The 23052-nt window shown below is 38.2% G+C and overlaps 3 protein-coding genes across 6 annotated transcripts; all 3 read left to right on the top strand.

The window, feature by feature from the left end:
* Positions 1 to 1080: 1080 nt before the first annotated feature.
* Positions 1081 to 11967, top strand: LOC103430640 (probable RNA-dependent RNA polymerase 1). Of its 3 annotated transcripts, XM_029091250.2 has the most exons (6): positions 1116 to 1371; positions 2111 to 2659; positions 3039 to 4885; positions 5305 to 5455; positions 6003 to 6573; positions 11417 to 11967. In XM_029091250.2, the coding sequence occupies exons 2-6, from the start codon at positions 2144 to 2146 to the stop codon at positions 11671 to 11673; spliced, it is 3342 nt and encodes a 1113-aa protein (XP_028947083.1). In that variant the 5' UTR covers positions 1116 to 1371; positions 2111 to 2143; the 3' UTR covers positions 11674 to 11967. The 3 variants fall into 3 exon arrangements, with proteins under 3 accessions (XP_028947082.1, XP_028947083.1, XP_070666944.1); XM_029091249.2 differs by lacking the exon at positions 11417 to 11967 and having other exon boundaries at positions 1081 to 1191; positions 6003 to 9369; XM_070810843.1 differs by lacking the exon at positions 11417 to 11967 and having other exon boundaries at positions 1118 to 1191; positions 2121 to 2659; positions 6003 to 9369.
* A 2222-nt stretch (positions 11968 to 14189) lies between these two features.
* Positions 14190 to 16788, top strand: LOC103435710 (large ribosomal subunit protein uL15c-like). Of its 2 annotated transcripts, none has more exons than XR_011574580.1 (5): positions 14190 to 14378; positions 14461 to 14806; positions 14926 to 15077; positions 15866 to 16157; positions 16600 to 16788. XR_011574580.1 is itself a non-coding variant. In XM_029091619.2 (5 exons), the coding sequence occupies exons 1-4, from the start codon at positions 14241 to 14243 to the stop codon at positions 16091 to 16093; spliced, it is 864 nt and encodes a 287-aa protein (XP_028947452.1). In that variant the 5' UTR covers positions 14190 to 14240; the 3' UTR covers positions 16094 to 16141; positions 16600 to 16788. The 2 variants fall into 2 exon arrangements, 1 of the variants encoding a protein (XP_028947452.1); XM_029091619.2 differs by having other exon boundaries at positions 15866 to 16141.
* Positions 16789 to 18959: 2171 nt separating this feature from the next.
* LOC103423745 (uncharacterized) lies at positions 18960 to 20918 on the top strand. Its single transcript, XM_008361826.4, has 4 exons — positions 18960 to 19448; positions 19673 to 19862; positions 19988 to 20051; positions 20173 to 20918. The coding sequence occupies exons 2-4, from the start codon at positions 19705 to 19707 to the stop codon at positions 20482 to 20484; spliced, it is 534 nt and encodes a 177-aa protein (XP_008360048.2). The 5' UTR covers positions 18960 to 19448; positions 19673 to 19704; the 3' UTR covers positions 20485 to 20918.
* Positions 20919 to 23052: the final 2134 nt, after the last annotated feature.

Consider the following 23052-nt stretch of genomic DNA (forward strand, 5'->3'; position numbering starts at 1 on the left):
AAGAAAAGTAGAGTTGATTCTCAACTAACTATAGTAATTTTTATCTACCATTAAAGAGGGAAAAAAGATGTAGTTTCCTAATAGAATACTTCATTGGTTTCGAGCTAGCTAGGGTTCAGCCATCATGTCCACCACCGCCGAGTCAAAATCCAGGTGCTGCATTTAAATAAGTAATTTGGAGGAGCGAGTGAGCGATAGAGCTTTGTACGATAAATTAATTCAGGCAAGGAGGGTGGTAGACAAGCACATTTCTTGGGACAAAGAAACCGAACGACCTAAGGGTTATGCATTTGCTGAATACGAGTCCGAGGAGATTGCTGAGTATGTTTTTAGGCTCTTCGTTGATCTTGTCACTCTTTAAAATCGGACACTCAAGTTTTCCCATCTCAGGCCAACACAAGCAGCCCTTGCATAACAATATCAATAATACTATTTCTATGGTGACGACACCCACATCTAGTTTTCCTCACAAACACTACGGAGGTTCTCTCCCCCTGGTAGTCGCTCTAGGTCACGCCATTGCAATATGAGCACCCTAATTAATACTTAGGAGTTATTCTTGTTAATTTTAATTTTTCATGATTAATATTCTTCAATTCATTCTATCGACGAACGAAAATTAGAAAAATTTGTAAGAAAATAAAAGCGAGTGTGGGGCTAGCACTACCCAATAGAATATGATTGTGTTATAGTTCATGCTTGCTGGGGAAGTTCATTTTCTATCGTCTTCATGGAGTCAATCCACCACTCCAAAACATAGAAAAAGTATGCACAAGACGACAAGAATCATCACGTTGAGACCGGATCCTTGTGAACTACATTACTTACCTAGAAAGCAAAATTAAACATTAAAAGTGAAATTGATTCTTATTTGATAAGCTTTTTCACTCCACCATTAGATAAAATCGACGGATGTTAACCTTTGGATTTTTATGAACGGTGGATGTTATGATGCTTGCACAGTATTACACCTATAAAAAACGCAGAGGATCCTGGTCCTGTAGGTTCCTTCGTGGCAATGGCCAATGGCATAGGTAACTCCAACGTCAGTTGCACACGTCATCATCATAATACTTTTTAAGGATATTAGCCTAAGAACAATCATTGCCGCTGATATGGAAGGAACAAGGAAGTAGTTAGTAGGGAGTGAGGACTGAGGATGTGAGATTGACTAGGGATTGACAACCAACAGTAAGTCTCTCTCTTCTGCTTCGATCCAACTTCCAGCTTTACTTTTTTGGTAAAGTTGGTATTTTACTCTGATCAGACTTGAGACTTACGGTATACTTCTCCACTCTCTTCTGGTTCCGTTGCTTTTCGTTTGGATTTTCTCTGATCGCTTTGTTTCCTTCCTGCATCCATTGGAACAATGTGAGTTAATTTTCTCTGATCGCTTTTGTTTGATCAAGTTTTTATGCAGCTAATATTTTTTTTCCTGTGTAATTTTCTCCTTGGGTTTCTGCCTCTGATAAATCTGTGTCCTTTACTCTTCCTGCATCAATGGGACATTCATTGGGGTATTTGTCCAGTTTTATTTTGTTCTGAATTTTTATAATTTTGGATGTATTGGTTATTTTATGCTTAGTTTTATTCAGTGAAAAATCTTTACTTTTGCTCTCAACTGCAATTACATAACAAAAGGCCTCTCTTTTTTTGGTTGTTTTGCCTCTTTTTTGTATAGCAGAATTATCATCTTGTTCTTTCTGATTGTTGATCCTCTAAAAAATGATCATATACTTGTTAGGTTGTTACATGTTTTACTTTTGGGTGGCTTTGGGTTATGAGGTTCATATTTGTTCTTAGCTTAATTTTTCTTGGATTCAGCCAGACTTTCTGGTTCTTAGGGCTCATTTGGTACTGCTTTTAAAATAGCTGAGAGCGTTTTTTGCGAAAAAATGTTTCTGGGACCAATCTTTAATAAAAGTGCAAGTGAATCATGGAAAAACACTTAAACTTCTCGTAGGAAGCAGTTTAAGTGCTTTTGGAAGCGAAAAACATTTGCCCCAAATGCGCTTTTAGTCATTTTAAAAACAGTTCCAAATGAGACCTTAATTTCAGAAGTCAATATAACCATACTGGTACATTTTACTCATATGGGATTGTTTGGCAGCATAATGCAGTGAATAAATTCACATGATAAGAGATGAGTAGGACGATAAGGTTGTATGGATTCCCTTCGGGTGTGACTGCAGAAGCAGTTGTTCGATTGCTGGAGAACGAAACAGGAAGCGGATCTGTCTATGCTGTGAGGTTAAGAAAAGCCAAAGATGGGAGAAGATATTATGCTATTGTTCAGTTTGACACAACCAGAAATGCTGAATTTATTCACGACATGGCCAATGCTAAAAACTTGTACTATGGCGCTTCCTATCTGCAATCTTGGGAGGTGGCTCATGATATTGTACCAAATCCAAGAGTCTCTTTGCATACCTTTGAAAACATAAAGCTGGATTTTGGCTGCAAGATCGCAACAAATAAGCTATTTAGTTTCTGGAATATGAACAATGTTTCAGTGGATTTTGGGATTGGATTGCGGAAACTCGTTTGTCGTCTGAAATATGACGCTCTGGAGTATATGCTCGAACTTTCCTATGAAAACATCTGGCAGATTGAGTTGCATCGTACACGCGGTCGTGCTGCTAAGCATCTTCTGATTCAGGTTACTCACCTATTTTTAATCAGCAGTTAAATTCAAATGATTTTCTTCTCCTAATCCTTGTTCTGTTTACGATTGAATAATTTTACATCATCTACATGGTGCATTTGCTTCTAAATATGTGTGACCTTTTATTTTGTCCTTATCGTTAAAACTCAAAGTTTTCAAACCATTTTCATTAGTTTTTCTTTGAAATAACCCCTTTATCACTTAAAGGATGACATTACAGATTCGTTTCACTGTTGTCAAAGCATGTTTTGGTCCTCATTGCCATGTATTTGAATCATTTCATGCTGGCTACTGCGGTTGGCGAAAAATTATATGTTCTCTTTTATGAATTAGTAATCTTGAAAAGTTTGATGAATTTGTCTCCAATTATCAGATGCACGGAGCACCTCGGATTTCTAAGAAAGTCATACGCTCTTCAGGACAAGCATATGAAGATCGTATTCTGAACTATTTCATGGACTGTGATGACCGGTGGGTCCGGACAACTGATTTCACTCCATCTCGTGCTATTGGGCAGTCTTTTGCATTAAGCTTGGAGCTTCCTCGTAGTCTCAAACTTCCAGATTTTCGAGAAAACTTTCCTGGGTATGAAGAGATTGAAGGTAACCTTGTCTTGGAGATTGGTCCCCCTTATTCTTGCAACCCGAGTCTGGGTCCTATGGTTTTTCCTCCTCGAGGGGTTAATGTGCCATATGATATCTTGTTTAAAGTACATTCTCTGCTTCAGCTTGGGTGTCTTTCAGGGCCAACACTCGATGTTAAATTTTATAAGATGGTTGATCCCCTCAGAATTGATCGTGCATGTATAGAGTATGCCCTAGATAAATTATATAATTTGAAAGAGACCTGCTATAAACCTTCAGAGTGGCTTTATGAGCAGTACATGAAGTACCTCACGTCAAAGAGACGTCCACAGTCATCTGTCATATCCTTAGATTCTGGGTTGGTATATGTACGCAGGGTCCAAATTACACCATGTCGTGTATTTTCTTCTGGTCCTGAGGTCAATGTCTCAAATCGTGTACTACGCAATTATCCAGATGATATTGATAACTTCATTCGTGTTTCCTTTGTTGACGAGGAGATGGATCGAGTTTATTCTGCGGATTTGCTTCCACGTACTTCTGCTGCCTATGAGGATGGGAAAACTGACATCTACAAGCGGATTCTTTTTATTCTCAGAAACGGCATAGTAATTGGTGCAAAGAAATTCGAGTTTCTCGCCTTCTCATCTAGTCAATTGCGAGAGAATTCTATGTGGATGTTTGCTTCAAGACAGGGACTTACTGCAGCTGATATAAGAGAGTGGATGGGGGATTTTCGTCGCATAAAAAATGTGGCAAAATATGCTGCCAGATTGGGTCAATCCTTTGGTTCGTCCACTGAAACTTTAAATGTTAGAAAACATGAAATGGAAGTTATTCCCGATGTAAAAAACAATAAATACGTCTTCTCCGATGGGATTGGGAAAATATCTGCCAAGTTTGCTAAGAAGGTGGCCTCAAAATGTGGCTTTAATGGGACTCCATCTGCCTTTCAGATTCGATATGGTGGGTACAAAGGTGTCGTGGCCGTTGATCCAACTTCATCAATGAAATTATCATTGAGGAGGAGCATGTCCAAGTATGAATCAGAAAACACAAAGTTAGATGTTTTAGCATGTAGCAAGATTCAACCTTGTTTTCTGAACCGCCAGTTGATAACTCTTTTATCGACCCTTGGGGTTCCAGATCATGTTTTCAAGAAAAAACAAAGGGCAGCTGTACAACAATTGAATGCTATATTGACTGACCCACTAAAAGCACGAGAGGCTCTGGATTTGATGTCTCCAGGGGAGACTACCAACTGCTTGAAGGAATTGCTTATATGTGGTTATAAACCTGATGTTGAACCATTCATTTCAATGATGCTGCAAACATTTCGGGCATCAAAGTTGCTAGAGTTGCGGACGAAAACAAGGATCTTTATTCCAGATGGACGAGCAATGATGGGATGTCTAGATGAAACCAGAACATTGGAACATGGTGAGGTGTTTGTGCAGTTCTCTGGTAACAGGCATACTGTAAGTGCATCAAACCAGCAATTCATTATTGTGGGGAAGGTAGTTGTTGCGAAGAACCCTTGTTTGCATCCTGGCGATGTACGTGTTTTAAAGGCTGTGGATGTGCCAGGGTTGTACCATATGGTTGATTGTGTCGTTTTTCCACAAAAAGGACCTAGGTAAGAATGTGTAATGCATCATGAGGTCGTGAATCTAGTCCAAAATATCCATTCTGTGTCTTTATGTGTTTGCAGTAGATTGTTTAATGTAAAAATCAAGAACACTGATTTCGATTGAAAAAATAAATATCATCACATCTTCCAGTTAACATGCATATAACCATTATGTACTTGAGTCCATGGAATGCAATTTCTGCGGATATCTTTTCTGCTGGAGATAAACCAGTACGGCTTTGCAGTTTATTTGTACAAACATTTGTTTCAAAATTTGGACATGGTTTCCTCTGTAGATGCTACTTCTTAGAAATTCTTAAGTTACTTACAAAGTTCTACTTTTCCTTGGTTTTTCTGCATAATCGAGTACAAAAACTTTCTGATAAACATTACTTAATGATTGAAATATTGTTTATATTTGTTAGGCCTCATCCAAATGAATGTTCAGGAAGTGATCTTGATGGAGATATCTACTATGTTTGTTGGGACAAAGAACTAATTCCTCGGAAGCAAATCAAACCCATGGATTATACCCCAGCACCAACTATAGAATTGGATCATGATGTCACAATTGAGGTAATACTCTTCAATAAGCAACCTACTAAGCAGCATCGCCCGGGGGGCTACCTGCCTTTGCTAACTTTTCATGTTGAGAATTGACTTGAATTTTAAAATTCAAGTACTAAATACGAAATTCTTGAGTTATCATCATATCATGTTGCTGTACAAAACTTGGAATTTCTTCAATAAGTAATTTAGAGTTTTTTTTTTCACACTGTAATTAAGATAGCCAATCCAAATTTTGACTCTCTGTTGCTGGTACATCGTAGTATAGTACTGAACATAATACTTCTTCTAGTGGTGTTTTTCGAGTATTGAATTTGATCGTTTCTCTTGACCCACAAAAGGAAAAACTGTCTTGATGATAGCTTTGATGTTCTTTTGTTTTGTTTGACTTTGATGTTTGCTTGAAGGGGAAACTTAATTTTAATTTATTTTGATGTATTTGCACTTCAGCGAACACTTCGATTCACTTTCCATTTCTTTTGTCTCATGCCATGCAAGGCAGTTTTCGTGAGAAACAAAACCCAGTATACTTGATCTTCATTCTCTTTTGGTGCAGGAAGTTGAAGAATATTTTGTGAACTACATGGTCAATGATAGCTTGGGCATAATTGCCAATGCCCACACTGTGTTTGCAGACAAAGATCCCTTAAAAGCAATGAGCAAAGAATGTATAGAGCTTGCAAAGCTATTTTCAATTGCCGTTGACTTTCCAAAAACTGGTGTGCCGGCTGTAATACCTCCACAGTTATACGCCAAGGAATATCCAGATTTCATGGAAAAACTTGACAAACCCACCTATCAGTCATCCAATGTAATTGGAGCTCTTTTTCGTGAGGTGAAGGACATTGCGCCTCATGAAGGCTCTATCACATCCTTCACTCGTCGAGTGGCGAAGCAGTCATACGACCCTGACATGGAAGTTGATGGCTTCGAGGATTACATTGAAGATGCTATCTATTACAAGGGCAATTATGATTACAAGTTGGGAAATCTGATGGAACATTATGGGATCAAGACAGAGGCTGAAATACTTAGTGGAAGTGTTATGAGAATGTCAAAATCTTTCACTAAGAGGCGGGATGCAGATTCTATAAGGGTGGCTGTGAGATCGTTGAGGAAGGAAGCTAGTATTGAGAAATGATTTTCATTTCCTCAAAGGATAAGTTACAAGAGTATTTATATGGAAGCTAAATACAACAGACTAACAGAGTAAAGGAAAGTTACAAGTGTGGTAATTTTCCTAACTAACTTTTAACTGTTTGTTATTACTATTATGTTGAGTTACTTGAGTAACTTTCTCTTCACACCCCCTCAAGCTAAACGGAGAAAGTTGAAGTGATAGCTTGGACCGGAGAAAAAGAAAGCGTTGCCTAGGAAGGGATTTGGTATGAATGTCAGCAAGTTGATCCTGACTGCATACAAATTGGACAGCCAGCAACTTGGCAAGAACAAGTTCCCTTATGTAATGGTAATCTATTTCCACATGCTTGGTACGAGCATGGAAAACAGGGTTGGAAGCAAGGGCGATCGCAGAAACATTATCACACCAAATTTGAGGAAGAGAAGGCAGCTTGAAACCAATATCAGTGAACAATTTGCAGATCCATGTTAATTCAGCAGCAGTGTGTGCCAAGGACCTATATTCAGCTTCGGTGGAGGAACGAGCAACGGTGTGTTGCTTCTTGGCACTCCAGCTGATGAGAGAGGATCCAAGAAAGATGCAAAATCCCCCAGTAGAACGTCTATCCCAGGAACAGCCTGCCCAATCAGCATCAGAATATGCGTTGAGAGTAAGAGGAGCCGAGTTTTTAGGAAACCAGAGACCATAGCCAAGTGTTCCCTTAAGATAGCGAAGTATGCGCTTCACTGCTTGAAAATGGGGTTCCCGAGGAGAATGCATAAACTGACAGACCAAGTTTACTGAAAAGGAGAGATCCGGACGAGTCCATGTAAGATACTGAAGAGCACCAACAATAGAGCGATATTCCTCTGGATTATCCAATGGAGAACCAGTGAGATCAAGCTTAGTAGAACCAAGAGGAGTGGTGCAGGGCTTTGCTCCATCCATTTTAGTGCGTTTGAGAAGATCTAAGATGTACTTAGATTGATGAATAAAGATTCCTGTAGAATCTCGGGTAACCTCCAAACCAAGGAAAAAATGCAGATCGCCTAAATCCTTAATGGGAAACTGATCACTAAGTTGAGAGATAACATTAGTGCAGGCTGTGGAAGAAGGTCCGGTGACAAGAATGTCGTCAACATAAACCAAAACAATCACCAAGACAGGTTGTTGCAACACAAACAAGCTGTGATCAGATTGTGAGGCCTTAAATCCCATAGAGAATAGAGCAGATTGCAGTTTTTCAAACCAAGCCCGAGGAGCTTGTTTCAAGCCATAGAGGGATTTTTGCAAGTGACAAACATAAGAAGATTTGTCCTGATCAATGAAGCCTGGAGGCTGAGACATATACACATCTTCCTTGAGAGAGCCATGCAAGAACGCATTACTGACATCCAATTGATGCAGAAACCAATTTGACTGAACTGCAAGAGTGAGAAGAAGTCGAATTGTAACTGGTTTAGCCACTGGGCTAAACGTATCACTGTAATCAATACCCTCCTGCTGATTGTAGCCCTTAGCTACTAACCGGGCTTTATAACGGTCCACAGAACCATCAGGGTTCCTTTTAATCTGGAAGACCCATTTGCACCCAACGAGATTGTAAGAAGGATCAGAAGGAACCAATGTCCAAGTTCTTGTATTTTGCAGAGCATTAAACTCATCCTGCATTGCAGTTCTCCAATGGGGATATTTGGATGCCTGAATGTATGTAGTTGGAACAAATTCAGTGTTTAAGTTGGAAGGAAGAGGATGCTTGGTAACAGTAAAGGCCTTGGGTTTAAAAATTCCAGATTTGGACCTGGTTTGCATAGGATGAGTAGAGACAGGAAGGGTTGGAGGTGGGACAGGGACAATATCAGGAACTGGGACAATATTAGGAACTGAGACAGGTGCAGGTACAGAAACTGATTCAGATGCAAAGTCAGTAGGACTTACAGAGGGTGGAGGTTGAAAGACAGGGGGAGAGGTAAGGGATTGTGAACGTGTAATAGAAGGAGTAAGAGGGGATGAAGAATAAAGGTTGGGAAAGGTAAGGGAAAATGAGGAAGGAGTGACTGAGGAGGAAGCACAAGAGGGTAGCTGTGAAACAAGAGAGGGATTATGAAATGGGAATGTGGTTTCATCAAAGTAGACATGCCGGGAGACATACACTCTATTGGTGAAGGGGTCTAAGCATCTGTAACCTTTGTGAACCAAACTGTAGCCAATAAAAACGCATAACTTGCTCTTGGGGTCGAGTTTGGACTGTGTATATGGCTTGAGCCAAGGATAGCAGCTGCAACCAAAGATTTTCAGTTGAGTATAATCTGGTTTCTTCTTGAAAAATTGCTCCCAGGGTGAAGATTTAGCAGTTGGAGGAAGCCGATTAATGAGATAAACTGCAGTGAGAAATGCTTCTACCCAAAATTGATGAGGAACCTGAGATGCAATAAGTAGTGTCCTGGCTGTTTCCACAATGTGTCGGTGTTTCCGTTCTGCACACCCGTTCTGCTGAGGAGTGTATGGACAGCTAAAATGTTGATGAATGCCATGACTGGACAAATGCTGTTTGAACTGAGTACTAATAAACTCACCCCCTGAGTCACATCTCAAAGTGCCAATTTTGTGACCAGACAGATCTTCAACAAGAGCTTGAAAGTGAACAAAAACTTGAAATACTTCTGATTTATGTTTGAGAGGATACAGCCAAGTGTACTTAGTAAAGTCATCAACAAATATGACATAGAATCGATATCCACTGATAGAAGACAGGGGAGCGGGACCCCAAACATCCGCATGAACCAACTCTAAAGATCTAGAAGAATGACAAATAGAATTCTGAAAAGGTAACTTGGCACATTTGCCTAAAACACAATTCGAACAGAAAGATTGTTTGACAATAGTAGATAAAGGCAAGGAAGACTTTGAGATCACAGATTGCAAAGTCTTGAACGTTGGATGCCCCAAACGTTGATGCCAAGTGTGTTGTGATGCCTTGAGTGCAGTAAGACCATGATGCTTCGATGAAGACTGAGAAGAGGCAGAAAAGGGATAGAGACCACAGCGAACAGGAGCTCTAAAAAGCATCCTCCCCGTAGTAAGATCCTTGACATGAAAGTCAAAAGGATTTAGAGTTAAGGAACACCAATTGTCTCTAAGAAACATATTTGCAGAAACAAGATCATGCTTCAAGTGTGGAACATGCAACACATTTTGTAATTTAAAAGTAGCAGAAGGAGTATGAAGTAACGAGGAACCAGAGTGGAGAATCGGCAAACCTTGGCCGTCTCCAATGTAGACTTTATCGGGGCCACTGTAAGGTTGTGGATTCTGAAGATTTTGGAGGTTGTTGGTCATATGAGAGCTTGCTCCAGAGTCAAGTAGCCACGGAGGAGAAGAAGAGGCATTTGAGCGAGCATACATAGCAAGCTTAGCTGGTGGAATACGGCCTTGAAAATTGGGATTCATACGATTGGAGCAGTCAATCGCTTGATGACCAGTGTCTTCACAGATTTGACAAGGAACATTCCTGGAATTATTGTTAAAGAACCGAGCACCATTACGAAATCCTTCACCATTACGATTTCCTTCACGATTAGAAGCATTCTTGTTGATGTGGTTACGAGTGTATCGATTGCGATTATTATAATTCCTTTGAGAATTATTGCGCTGAAAATTGCCTCTGTTGAAATTAGAGGAATGAGGAGGCTGAGCAATATACGCCTGAGGTGTAGGAAGGAGTGGAGGTGAAGACGCTGGAATAGACTGAAAAGCTTGATAGGGTGCAGAATTTGTTCCTTGAGTGGAATGCTTGCGAGCAAGAGCCATTTCTTTACTTAACAAAAATCCGTGAAGATCATCAACAGTAGTATCAGCAAGTCGAAACTGAACAGAATCCACAAAAGAATCATACTCATCAGGTAAGCCATTGAGAATGATGAGAAGTAGATCATGATCATCCACAGGAGCACCAGCGGCGGCAAGAGCATCAGTAGCCTCCTTGATGCGTTGGAGATACTCCGAAATAGAAGATGAACCTTTCTTGGCAGATTGCAAGGTTGAACGGAGTTGATGAATGTGAGAACGAGATACACCGCCAAACCGCCGTTCAAGATTTTGCCAGAGTTCTCGCGCAGATTGAACGCCAACAGTGAAAGGAATCAGATCTTCCGAAAGTGTGGAATTGATCCAGATAATGATGTTCTGATCCTTCTCATACCACAATTCATAGTCTGGATTAGGAACGGAGGTGAATCGACCAGAATCATCAGCAAGAAATTGAGGCGGTGGAGGTTCAGATCCGTCAACAATACCGGTAAGTTTGTAGCGACGAAAGATCGGCTCGAAGAGAGATCGCCACACAAGATAGTTATGGCGCTTGAGCTTAGTCTGAATCATGTTGCCGATATTGTGTATCGTAATCGAGTTGATCGAGGCCTGAATTGAAGAATTAGGGTTTGTGGGCAACTGAACCGAAGGATGAGGATTTGGAGAAGAAGAAGGAGGATCAGCAAGCACAGGAGGAGAAGGATGGTGCGCGATCACTGGGGAAGAAGAAGTCGAAGAATTGGCCGCCATAGATTGTTGATTGCAGAGAGAAAATGACAGGAATGAGACCTGTTTGGTTACTAAGAAAATGAGAGGAAGCGTACGAAGGATCTTAGTCGGGAGACTTTAGGCGAGTGATACCATATTGAGAAATGATTTTCATTTCCTCAAAGGATAAGTTACAAGAGTATTTATATGGAAGCTAAATACAACAGACTAACAGAGTAAAGGAAAGTTACAAGTGTGGTAATTTTCCTAACTAACTTTTAACTGTTTGTTATTACTATTATGTTGAGTTACTTGAGTAACTTTCTCTTCAGCTAGGGCGTGGTTCAATGAGAAGGGAACTGGTTTAGATTCCGGAGCTGATGATGTTTATGCCAAAGCTTCAGCTTGGTACCATGTCACATATCATCCTGATTATTTTGGTACATACAACGAGGGGATGAATCGTGACCATTTCATCAGCTTTCCATGGTGCGTTTATGACAAGCTCGTCCTCATCAAAAAGGATAAAGCAAGTATACACATGTCATCTCTAGGACGCCAATTCTGGGATGGGTTGCATTTGAGTTGAGAAAGTTGGAAGTTTTGTATGTTTGTTTCTTGATGATGGTGTAAGCTCGTAAATTGCTTATGCTGATGGTAAAAAATTGAGTGCATTTTGCTTATTGTATAATAGAATAATGGGTCGATCTTCGGTTTCTTGTTTCTGACACTCGAAAGTTGGTTTGAAAGGTCGTCGTACTTTTCTGGATAGAACGTTTATTGAGATGCAAGTATGCAATAGCATAAGATATCATATGTAAGGATAAATGCTTGTAATTATTTGAGTTTCAAGTTTCTTGCAATGTATGAATTGCTTTGTAAATTGATATTTTATGAAAAGTCTCTTGCAATTTATGAAATGCTTTGTAAATGGATGTTTTATGAAGTAATTTATAAAATATCCCTTCCTAAAGCATTTCAACGGCAAAATCATAAATTTTTTATGGGCCGTCTACCTAAAACAGTCGCACATTTCTCATACAACATTAGAAATAAGTATTAAATGTTATTTCAACCTTTTTACTCATCGAATTTCTATAGAGGAGTCTTAAAGGATGATATGAAAAATTGCATTATGTCTAAATGTATATCAATCAAATTATGGGAAAACTTTTACACAATAGTATATTGCAGAAGACATGCAATTTTTCACTACCCTTGCTACTTTATTTAGAGAAATTTTTAGTTGTGACGGGAAATATTGGAGGAAACGCACGGGTAATGAATTTCCCAGTTTCCAAAAAAAAAATATATATATATATATATATATATTTTGAAGGAAACTAAACATATTAAACTCTCAATATTAGCTCGCAGAAAAAATGGTTCTGCATTTGGGTTCCATGATTAAACTCATCCAAATGAATGTTCAGGAAGTGATCTTGATGGAGATATAGACTTTGTCTGTTGGACCAAGAATTGATTCCTCAGAGACAAATCCAACGTATGGATTAAACCCCAGCACCAACTATAGAATTAGATCACGATGTCACAATGGATCTTGTGGCTATGCTCAATTTTATTTTTTATTTTCCTACAAAGTTGATTTGAATTTTAGTGACGATTAAAAAATAGAAAATTCTATAATGCTGGTTAGTTTGAAATTCTTGGATTATTGGATTATCATGTTGTTGTACAGAATTTAGTGGAATAAGATTTGTTGTTGTAATGATGGTTTCTATAGACCGAAAAAAGCAAAATAAATAAATAAAAGTATCTAGAAGTTTATCGGTCACTCTTCCGAACATTTCATCGATGACCTCACTTCCAAAGTGTCTGGCAAACATCCCCTCCATTGCAGCCCTTACATGTTTCACACCAAAGTTGGTATGTCAACTGGACGACCTTTCAGCCATGCTGCTGGGTTTGACGACTCCATTCTCCCTTTCTTAAGGCACCCGTCTTTCTCTACTATCTCCTCCATCTCCTCTAACGAGGCTGCATAATATGGCAAGTTGAAGGAATCCGCTTCACTTTCTTCAATTATTCCCTGTGGAAGAAAAAGGAAATGCAACATATTCCAACATGAATTTATGCAGTTGTTCTTTTCCAGTCATCTCTGTTTTAACTGTATATAATTATGTTATTCTTTTTAATTATTATGTTTGTGGGTCAACAATTATTTTGTTTTCTAAAACACCTCTTTGAGGAAAAAAATTTAGAGAACGAAAATCTATGGTTGTGCTTCAAATATTAAAAAAAAAAAATTATTAGAGAACACTAAATAAACAATAAACGAACATTTCAGTTAATGAATTTTTTCTTTACTTAAAGATTTGTAAAAAGTTATATTTTCCAGTAAAAACACTTATTGGCTCCTCTACACTTTTTAGAGCCCCAGCATGTGCAATTCTACTTTCGTGTTTTTGTCTATTTGTGATATCCTTTAACGCACACCAAAGTTATTTTAATATTTTCAATGTAAATTATAGCAGCTTAACGAAAAGATTTCAGTACTGTTTACTTTAAAGAAAAATCACATTTTAAAGCTAAAAAGTCAATCATGGTACTATTCATTTTACTATTTATTTTGTTCTTATCATTAAAACTCAAAATTTTCAAGACATTTTCATTAATTTTCCTTATAAATAATGAGTTATCGATTTACCTCTTTTGCCATGTCCATGAGGCTAGACGATATACAATTGTACAACATACCCGCTGGGATTTCAGAATGAGGCATCCCTTTGGGGATTCCAGACAAGATCATTACCATCATTCCTCCAGGCACAAGCTCTTTGGCCCTAACATTCAAAAAGTTCTTCAAGCCCTCGGCAAACTGCAACGCATAAGCATCAAGGAGCTTGTGACATGATGTGTAATGAGTATTTCTTACGGCACTTCTTGAGTTCAATTCTCAATACTAAAGAATTATACGATGGCGAACAGAAAATGTTAAAATACTTTTGTGAGTGTTCTTGACCCCAAGAGAGTGAAATACATCTTTAAAAATGGCATTTAAGAAATTTGAGTACAGAAACACATCATGAAGTTTGAGGATTAATTGTAGATAAAATTAGTTCACGCCGTAATTGCACAAAACTTTAAAACTCTAGGGGCATTTGTGCAATTTTACCAATAAAAAGAAGGAAGAAGATGCTGAATAAGCTTATCCTATCCGTTACTGCCACACGCTGCTGGTCTGCTAGCTCCCGCTCTGTGTCATCCATGGCAACCTCCCTGCTCTTTCTTCCTCCAGCTCCACCTCTCAGCTTTCCTTCTTCCTCCTTCAAGGCATTCTCTTTCTCTCAAGCTTTCTCTGTCTAATATTTGATATGATTTGCTAAATAGCTGCTAATAGTTTCAATTTTTACAGGGAAATGCGAGAAACTTGGGGCAAAAACTGTGTAGAGTTCCCTCCGTCAAGGTGATCGGAGCTACAGAAAGAAGACCACTGGTGATTTTGAATAAGGCGGCGGCGTCCACCGTCGGGGCTCCGGTCGGCAATGTGCGGTTCAGGCTGGACAATTTGGGCCCGCAACCCGGGTCCAGAAAGAAGGGCAAGAGAAAGGGAAGAGGTATAGCAGCCGGGCAAGGGAACAGCTGCGGGTTCGGTATGCGGGGACAGAAGTCTCGGTCCGGACCCGGCGTCCGCCCTGGATTTGAAGGCGGTCAGATGCCGCTTTACCGTCGACTTCCCAAACTTAAGGGAATTGCTGGAGGTAGTTACATTATCTCGTCTTTTATTTCTTGATTGCGAATGCACGCCATGTGTTCGTGAAAATGCTTCAGTGACATTTGTTCGTGCATTGCTCAAAGCTTGTTTTGTTTTCTTGACAAGGTATGAGTGCGGGGCTACCGAAGTATGTCCCTGTTAACTTGAAAGACATAGAAGCCGCAGGGTTTCAAGAAGGCGAAGAAGTGTCATTGCAAACTTTGAAGAACAAGGGTCTGATCAACCCATCCGGAAGAGAACGGAAACTCCCTTTGAAGGTATATACTTTAAATTGTCTGCTCTACACAATGTAAAATGTTCGAATGCTCATATATAATATGCTGCTTTAAACTTTAAAGTATGGATGGATAAATCAAACCTTGAGTCTTACACCTAGCGTTAGTATTTAGTCATCTTTTCCGTTTGTTAACTTACTAATGTCGCCTGTTTCTCATGCCTAAACCCTGTAAATCTGGCCTCTATACCTCTGTTGGGCCGCTGCGCCATGCTAAATGCGACAATGAGCCTTGGGAAATGCAAAACAGTGATAATCTCTAGCTGAAAATTCCTCCTTCAGATTGTTGTTTCTTTTGTTTTTAATGATAGTGTAACTGGCAGAGAATCATAGTGTAGAACTTTCAGCCTGGATGATTTTCTAATTACTAGATTTCGTGTTTTGGTTAAAGCATCCCAACTGCGATGCATTCTGGCCAAAACTTGGCAAATCCACATGTGTGATCCAGCACTTATGCAATTGATAGTATATTAGGTTTTCTTTGTAATTTTGTAAAAATGCAGTATAAGTAGGCTTATTTACCTTATTCAGCAGCTGTAATGCGTCCTTTACGATTAAAGTATCCGGATGATACATTGAGATTTTAATGGAAAAACTATAGAATAATAGAAATGTGGTACAAGCATTAGGGCCACTGCAAGCTTCATGTGGCCCGATAATTCCTAAGCTTCACAGGAACGTTACAAAACTTAGGTATTTATCACTGTGCACTGCTCGTTAAGCATCTTGGTATGGTAAAAGAATAAAGTTGCCTGCTCTCTATTTTTCTAGATTCTTGGTGATGGGGAGCTAAGTGTGAAGCTGGATATAAAGGCACGTGCCTTCTCAGCAGCAGCAAAGGAGAAACTAGAGGCTGCTGGGTGCAACCTCACTGTATTGCCGGGTAGGAAGAAGTGGGTAAAGCCATCGGTTGCCAAGAACCTTGCACGCGCTGATGAATACTTTGCCAAGAAACGAGCTGCTGCTGCTGCTGCTGCAACTGATTCTGTGTCTGCGTAGACGACTTCATGATCAGCCTGTACGAGACTGTAGGTGAAGTCGTACGCGGTAACAATTTTTTTAGGCATGTTAATCTTCTTTCCTGTTATTATCATTTTACCTGGCAATTGTTTCATATAACGTGAGAAGTAATATTTATCAACCCTTGAATTGGCCGTGACGTAGTGGTCTATAGGTCTTCATTTTTTCCTCAAAAAGGCAGGCTTTTAGGCTGTTGCCCAGTGATTAAGTAACCACTCTGTCGCAGCCGTATCTGGAAATGGAAGATAAGAAAGAGACCGCCAAACCCTAAACCCTAAACTATAAAAGTCAAGTTTGGTGAGCCTCGCATCAAAAATCGTACAATTCTCTACCTATATTTTTTTCGTTGGCGAGTTTGTTTGAAGTAATTTCATAAAAACACGTTGAAATTTTCGTTACAAAACAGGTGCTATTTTTGAGAGATACAGCGAGCGCTTTTCAATTAAGTACTTTCTCATGAAGCAATTTTAATTTTTTTTCTTCAGATGGCACGAGGACAATAAAGTGGTGGAGATGGAAATCCATCACGATCAAAATCCAAGGAAATTGATAGCGGGTCCAAATGCTATTACATAACATGATTAGGTAGTTGTCAAATTGCTCCGCCTCCCAGACTCTCACAATTCTAACTTTCTCAGAAAGTAACGTTAAAGGCAATGCCCCTAACTACTAAATTATCGATCTGTGCTCATGTTTCGCGTTAGAAACGTGCCCAAACGCGTCATTTCAGTCACAAAAACTGTACATGGCTGCAAATATTTTTGAGTTTTGGTTTAATTTGGGTAAAAGTTGGTGATGACCTAACCCTACATATCATGCAACTACTTATGTGGACTGGTAAAGTAGAAAGGTAAAAGCCCAATCAAAAGCTATAACTGCCTCCAACCTAAAATAAAAGAAAGTCACATGTAAGCCTGACAATTTTTTACACAATCAGTTAATGAATCAAATCGTTACTAAATCATTTATTAAGAATTCAATAAGATATCATTTGTCATGTCAAGACATTAGACGTGGCAATTTTTTGCATGACTCGTTCACCCGACACGAAACGATACAACCCATAACGAATCAAGTCACCTGTTAAAAACACATTAAGATAACAAGTTTGACACGACACTACCCGTTAAAATAATTAGTATGGCACGAAAACGTCACAAAAACGATAAACACGACTCGTTTGCCAGATCTAGCCAGGAGTCAAACAAATTTTTGGATGCATATGACAAAAAATGACATAGTTGTTGGATTATCGGCACAAAACACTCCATCTTCTTGTATTTTAGTCTCTTTCATCTTTTAATCGGACCTCTTTTACCTGGTGCTCTACACAGACATACGAACACAAGAATCTCTTCATTTGTAGCCTAGAAACATAAGCTTCACTTCTCTTCACATCCACCATTACTTGGTTTGTCCTACTAAATACTTTTCATGTCCATTCATTATGGGGCACGTACAATTAAATTTAGTTGCGCAATTGTCGACATGGTGTTCGTGTCTTGTAGCATCGAAAGGAAACACATCACATGCTTACCACGAATCATAGCTACAAGCATAGGACGACACCTCCTACTTGCTAGGTTTTGGTTCCACCAGCAAGTCCAAACATGCAAAAACCAATTTCCAAACGCACATCGTGGATCATGATCCGTGACAACATCAGAATAATATGCCACAATTCAAGCTGCAACAGTCTCCTTGGTATTTCGTCAACGCGCTCAAAATATTGTTATGTTTGTTTGAGTGGCATCTGTCTCGCTTTAGGCCGTTTTATTTTGTTTCGACACGCCGGTGAATATACCAACTGTGTAGGGGATATTTAGGGCGGGAATGATGCTGGATATGCGGCTATTTTGCCGCCCATTTGTAATGTCAAAGAGAAAAGGTGGCCAAATCGTGGCCGTCACCACTTTGTCTTAAACAAGACTTTTTTGGTCCAAAGTCTTAAACAAGATTGGGAATGAGAAACGTCACCTTATCATGTTCGTTAGAAAAAAGGACTCGTGTTTTTATTGGTAAGCACTTCAAAATTCTCGTTTGCGTATTTTGTTTTCTAAATATTAAAAGGTAGGAAACAAAAAAATGTAAAATCGTATCGGTTTATGTTTTTCGTATTTTTAATCGTATGATTATTAATTTATGACGTGATGGATGTAGGCATGTTTGTAGCAATGTAAAAGTCACACACTTTAATTATTAAATCCCAATCATGCGATTTGTTGCCATTTCTACATACGAAACATAAATTAAAGAAAAGTCGAAGCCATATAACTAATTTTAGTCTATGAGATGCAGGTGTGGCTTTCAAGTCAAGCAAAAAGTGAGTCCTCTATTTACCATATCACCAATTTAACTAAGCATTAAGTAGTCAAACAACTAAAAAACAAATGTTTAAAATTGAACTTTCATGAACCATACTTGTATTCTATCAATGGAATTAATTTGGCTATTCGATAATCGAGGAAAAGTTCCTCCTCGACAAACTTTGTTATAATTTCACAAAATTTTGTATTTATGATCAAAATTATTCATATTATAAATTAATTTATGTAAAAAATAATAAAATATAAGATAATTTAGTCATAAAATCGTATAAAAATAAATAATTAAATACATTAAACGTACTTGGACCTATCTATTAGTTACGATTGATTCTGTAACCGATACTTCGAGGAGAAATTTCTCTTTTAGCTTTCCACTTTGTCGAGGGGCGAAAGAGAATATAATTTTGCGATTGAAGCATCAAAATATACAAAAATAAACTTAGATGCTGGTGCACGTGACACGTGGGGGGTTGCAGGTACAGTCAAGTTAAAAAAAAAACCGGCAACGGTTAGGTCTTCCAATGGGCTTGGGTGGCGAAATCGATGTGAGTTCTCGCGGGAGGCACCGCCTGCGTGAAACAAATAAAATATTATTCCACCATTCCCTAACAACTTGACAACCCAAAGAAACATATTTTAATTTTTATTAAAATATTAAATTAGCAAAATATCAGTATTTAATCAGAGAGGAAAGATAAGGGAGAGCCGCCGTCGTGCTTCTCTCTCTCCTCCTCTTTCTTTCTCTCTCTAGCTTTGTCATCTGTTGCCCAATACCTAAACCTAATTTCCATCCCCTCTCCGATTTAATTCGAATTTAATATTATTATTTTTTTTCTCTATAAATCGGATGGACGCTCCCTTCTATTAACCTTGTTTCCTTCCCCGTCCGTCTTCTACCTCTCGCCTAATTTTTGCTTCCTTTTCCCTCTCTATTGTGATGTCCTTGTAGCAATTAGGGTTTCCTTACACAGGCAAGCCAAGCAGCTCAACTCTTCACCCAACTTCAGGTATTTACATCTATTTTTTGCTGATTTTTATTGTTTTGTTTCAATTTTGTTCGTCGATCTGGTGCTTCTGATTGTAGAGAAATGATTTGATATCAGTTTATGAATTTTGATCTCTGTCTGCTCAATTGACTGGAAAATTTCAGATTAGATCAGATCTGTTGAGTTCGCATCTAATTAAGCTTGTTTTAGATCGATTAATTTTGATTAAGGATTTGTTTGATTAGGTTGTACGACGTCGTTTGCAAGCAAGGAAGAAATGAATCACTGTGCGATTCAGCAAGGAAACGCCCTCTCAGCTTGCGACGACATGAGGACTTGTTCCAGAGACTCGGTAGTTTGTCCCAAACCTCGCCGATTTGGTCTCCTTAACGTTAACCAGAACGATCCCGTCAGATCTCTCCGATGGCATCTCGGGTAATTTCCCAATTTTTCATTTTTTATTTCCCCCAAAAGATACTATTCGTCTAGGGTTTCAGATTATGCAATCCTTTCTATTGTTTTAAATATCGGTTTTAATTCTTTGTTTGAATGAATTTCAGCCACCAAGCGGAGCTCTATGATTCGAAAGCAGGGTCTGAAATTTTGGACAACATTCTCTCAAAGGTATGTAAAATATTTCCGGATCTGCAGTTTTTATTACAAAAAAATTAAGAATTAAGCTCATAATTTAGAAATGATTAGCATCTGGTTCATAATTATTTTGTTCATGTTGGATTTTCTGCAGGGATCTTTTGGTGTTGAACAATTATCGTGTACAGAAATAGCCTCGCCGCACCCATTTTTCAGCGGGTCACCGCCGAGCAGAGTAGCTAACCCATTAATTCAGGATGCTAGATTTGGGGATGAGAAACTCACCCCATTGTCACCACTGTCGCCAACCGCTCCCCCATTGGGCCTTTCATCGTCTCCTTCATCATCTGCTAGGAAAGGAGGCTATGCTCGGGCCAGTTTCGGGAGCAAACCAGCAGTGAGGATCGAGGGGTTTGATTGCCTGGACAGGGATCGACGTAATTGCAGTATCCCTACCCTGGCATGAGATCCCAATTCAATCGATGAAGGTACATAGGAAAAGACTGAGCTTAAAGTTTGATATAGCCAACCACATTACTTTGATAGCACTGTGAGGAAATTTTGAAATTTTCAGCACGAGAAGAGAACTACGACGATCCTTCTACCTTGTGTATATATGTACGAGGGATTTGTGTAAATGAAATGTGTCAGTGTCGTGTAAGTAAATGAGATGTTAACCAAATAATAAACGGGTTCATCGATCGTGTCTAGGAGTGTTTACGACCCTCTTGTATTGTAAAAAGTAAAAGAGTACTGTGGGAAAATTTTCGTTGTGTTTCCATTTAGGTGTTTCGGAGTTTCATAGAGCGGCTTGCGAAGCGAATCTGTATAAATTGAAGCCGCTGTTGAGTCGATCTAAACAGTCGTTTAGTGTGTAAATAAAGCATTTGTGTTTTAGTCCGTCTTCTGTTGTGTATGACATACATTTAATTGCTTTGCATTTCCCTTTCTTGATCTGGTTATAGTTTTGTGTTCTGTAACCCGCGTCGCTTGAGCATGTGGTAAAAAAATTAGGATTTAAGCTCCTGTGCTAAAGTCTGTTAGGATTTATTAGCACTTGAGCTAGCCCCACATATTAACAATTAAAGGAGAGGTCCGTTTTAACCTAATGTGTACGAAGAGTTTTGTTTTAGCCTAATATGTGCGGTTCATGTGCTAATAATTAACAGAAAATTAAAGGAATTTTCAATTTTGGGCATAAATCCTAACAAAATTTTACCATAGGAGCTTAAATCCTAGTTTTTTCATCACAGAGGTTATCTTCAAACTACCATATCACCACGGAGACTGTTAATCCAATTAAGCCTTTGTTTTATGGTAATGTAATCTTTTCGTTAATTCACCTTAGATTTATCTAATTACTATTAAAACAAAATTAAGTTTTTAAAGAGACTAATGGTATGTTCTACTCTGGAATAGATAAGCTTCATGCTAATTGTGTTATAAAACTGGGATTTGGATTCCATCCATATTCAAATTGTGGGGATATTAAAGATCCTCACATCTTAATCATTTATCGTGCATCGTGCGGTCATAAATCATTTGATTTTTTTATTTAAAATTAAACACAAATACTACCTGACGAAAATTGGCCGTACAATGTACAATAAACGATTATGATGTAAGGATCTCTAGAATATCCACAAAGTAGATCCGAAGACGATCCTCTTCCATACTGTTGATCTTTGTTCTATGTACATCTAGCAACCACTGACAAACGCGGTGAAGGACTAATGAAGGAACGAATTTGGATCTTCTTTGCGAGGATCCCGAAGATCCGTGAATCGTGTCTATTTCTTGTACATCGTGCTGTTAGTTTTCGTTAGATACTGTTTGTGTTCAATTTTAAATAATAAAATTTAAAATAATTTCTGACCGCACGATGTACGATAACGGACACAATACATGGATCCCCATAATCCTCACAAAGATAATCCTTATTATGAAGGCACATGGCACTTCTTTTAAACAATGAAAATGTTATTCCTAACAATATATATTTAAAGGAAATCTTTAAGAAAGATTTTCATTTCTTTATAAAAATGAGGATTAGTTCGGGTCCATAACTTTAACAATCCGAACCGTCTAATTTTCAAGTTGCCCTTCATAGATTATCTTTACAAAATATTAGTCAAATCGGAAATATTTGAGGTATTTAATTGAGTTCAAAGAAATTGACGAACACTTTGTTCTCTAAAAAACATTGAAATTTTATCGTGATAATTAAATAGGCAAATGGTTTCATATTGAATTGAATGTTTGTAAGGATGGTCTGTGAATCAAAACTTACAAAAGAGACGATTCAAATCGTTGAAGTTCGATGTAAATTGAGTTCCACAACTAATCCCTATTTTTAATAAAAAAAAATGGAGATCCTTTCTCTTGAAGGGCATGTATATTTATATGGCCATTCATTCATGTGTTTTGGCTAGTCTACTGGATAATCCAATACTTTTCTGGTAAATATTTTGTTATAATGTACATTTTGGGATTTTTCTCTAAAAAAATACTTGCATCCACCTATATAACACATTGTCTATCATTTGCGACTAATGTATTTTTTACAAAAGTTTCATAATCGAATGTGTAGATTTTCTTAATTCTCATTTAATCACTATTTTTAGAAAATATCAATCTAATTCAAGACAGTTAGTAATACGTATGCATCATACAAATATACGGTCTTAGTATTAAATGACATATTGATGATCAATTGTCCACTTGTTTTGCATATTTTTTTATAAAAAAATTAACAATTAAGAAAATGAATAGTTTTGCTAACGAATTTGTACAATTAAAGTACATTAATCGAAAATAGTAGATGAGATGATGTCCCTCATGGGGTATCCAAGCAAGTATTGTCTTTTGTAACTACTTGTATAATTTTTGTAGTTTTAAGTAATTCTATCATTTTTATGTTCAAAAGAAAAAATACTTCTATGATTTTCTTTCGGGTTATGCTAGGGAGATTAACACTCAAGTAATAATCTAATCATCAATATCCATATCATTTGATTTACAAAATTTGGTTTAA

This window comes from Malus domestica, chromosome 13, assembly GCF_042453785.1.
Source record: "Malus domestica chromosome 13, GDT2T_hap1".
NCBI lineage: Eukaryota > Viridiplantae > Streptophyta > Magnoliopsida > Rosales > Rosaceae > Malus > Malus domestica.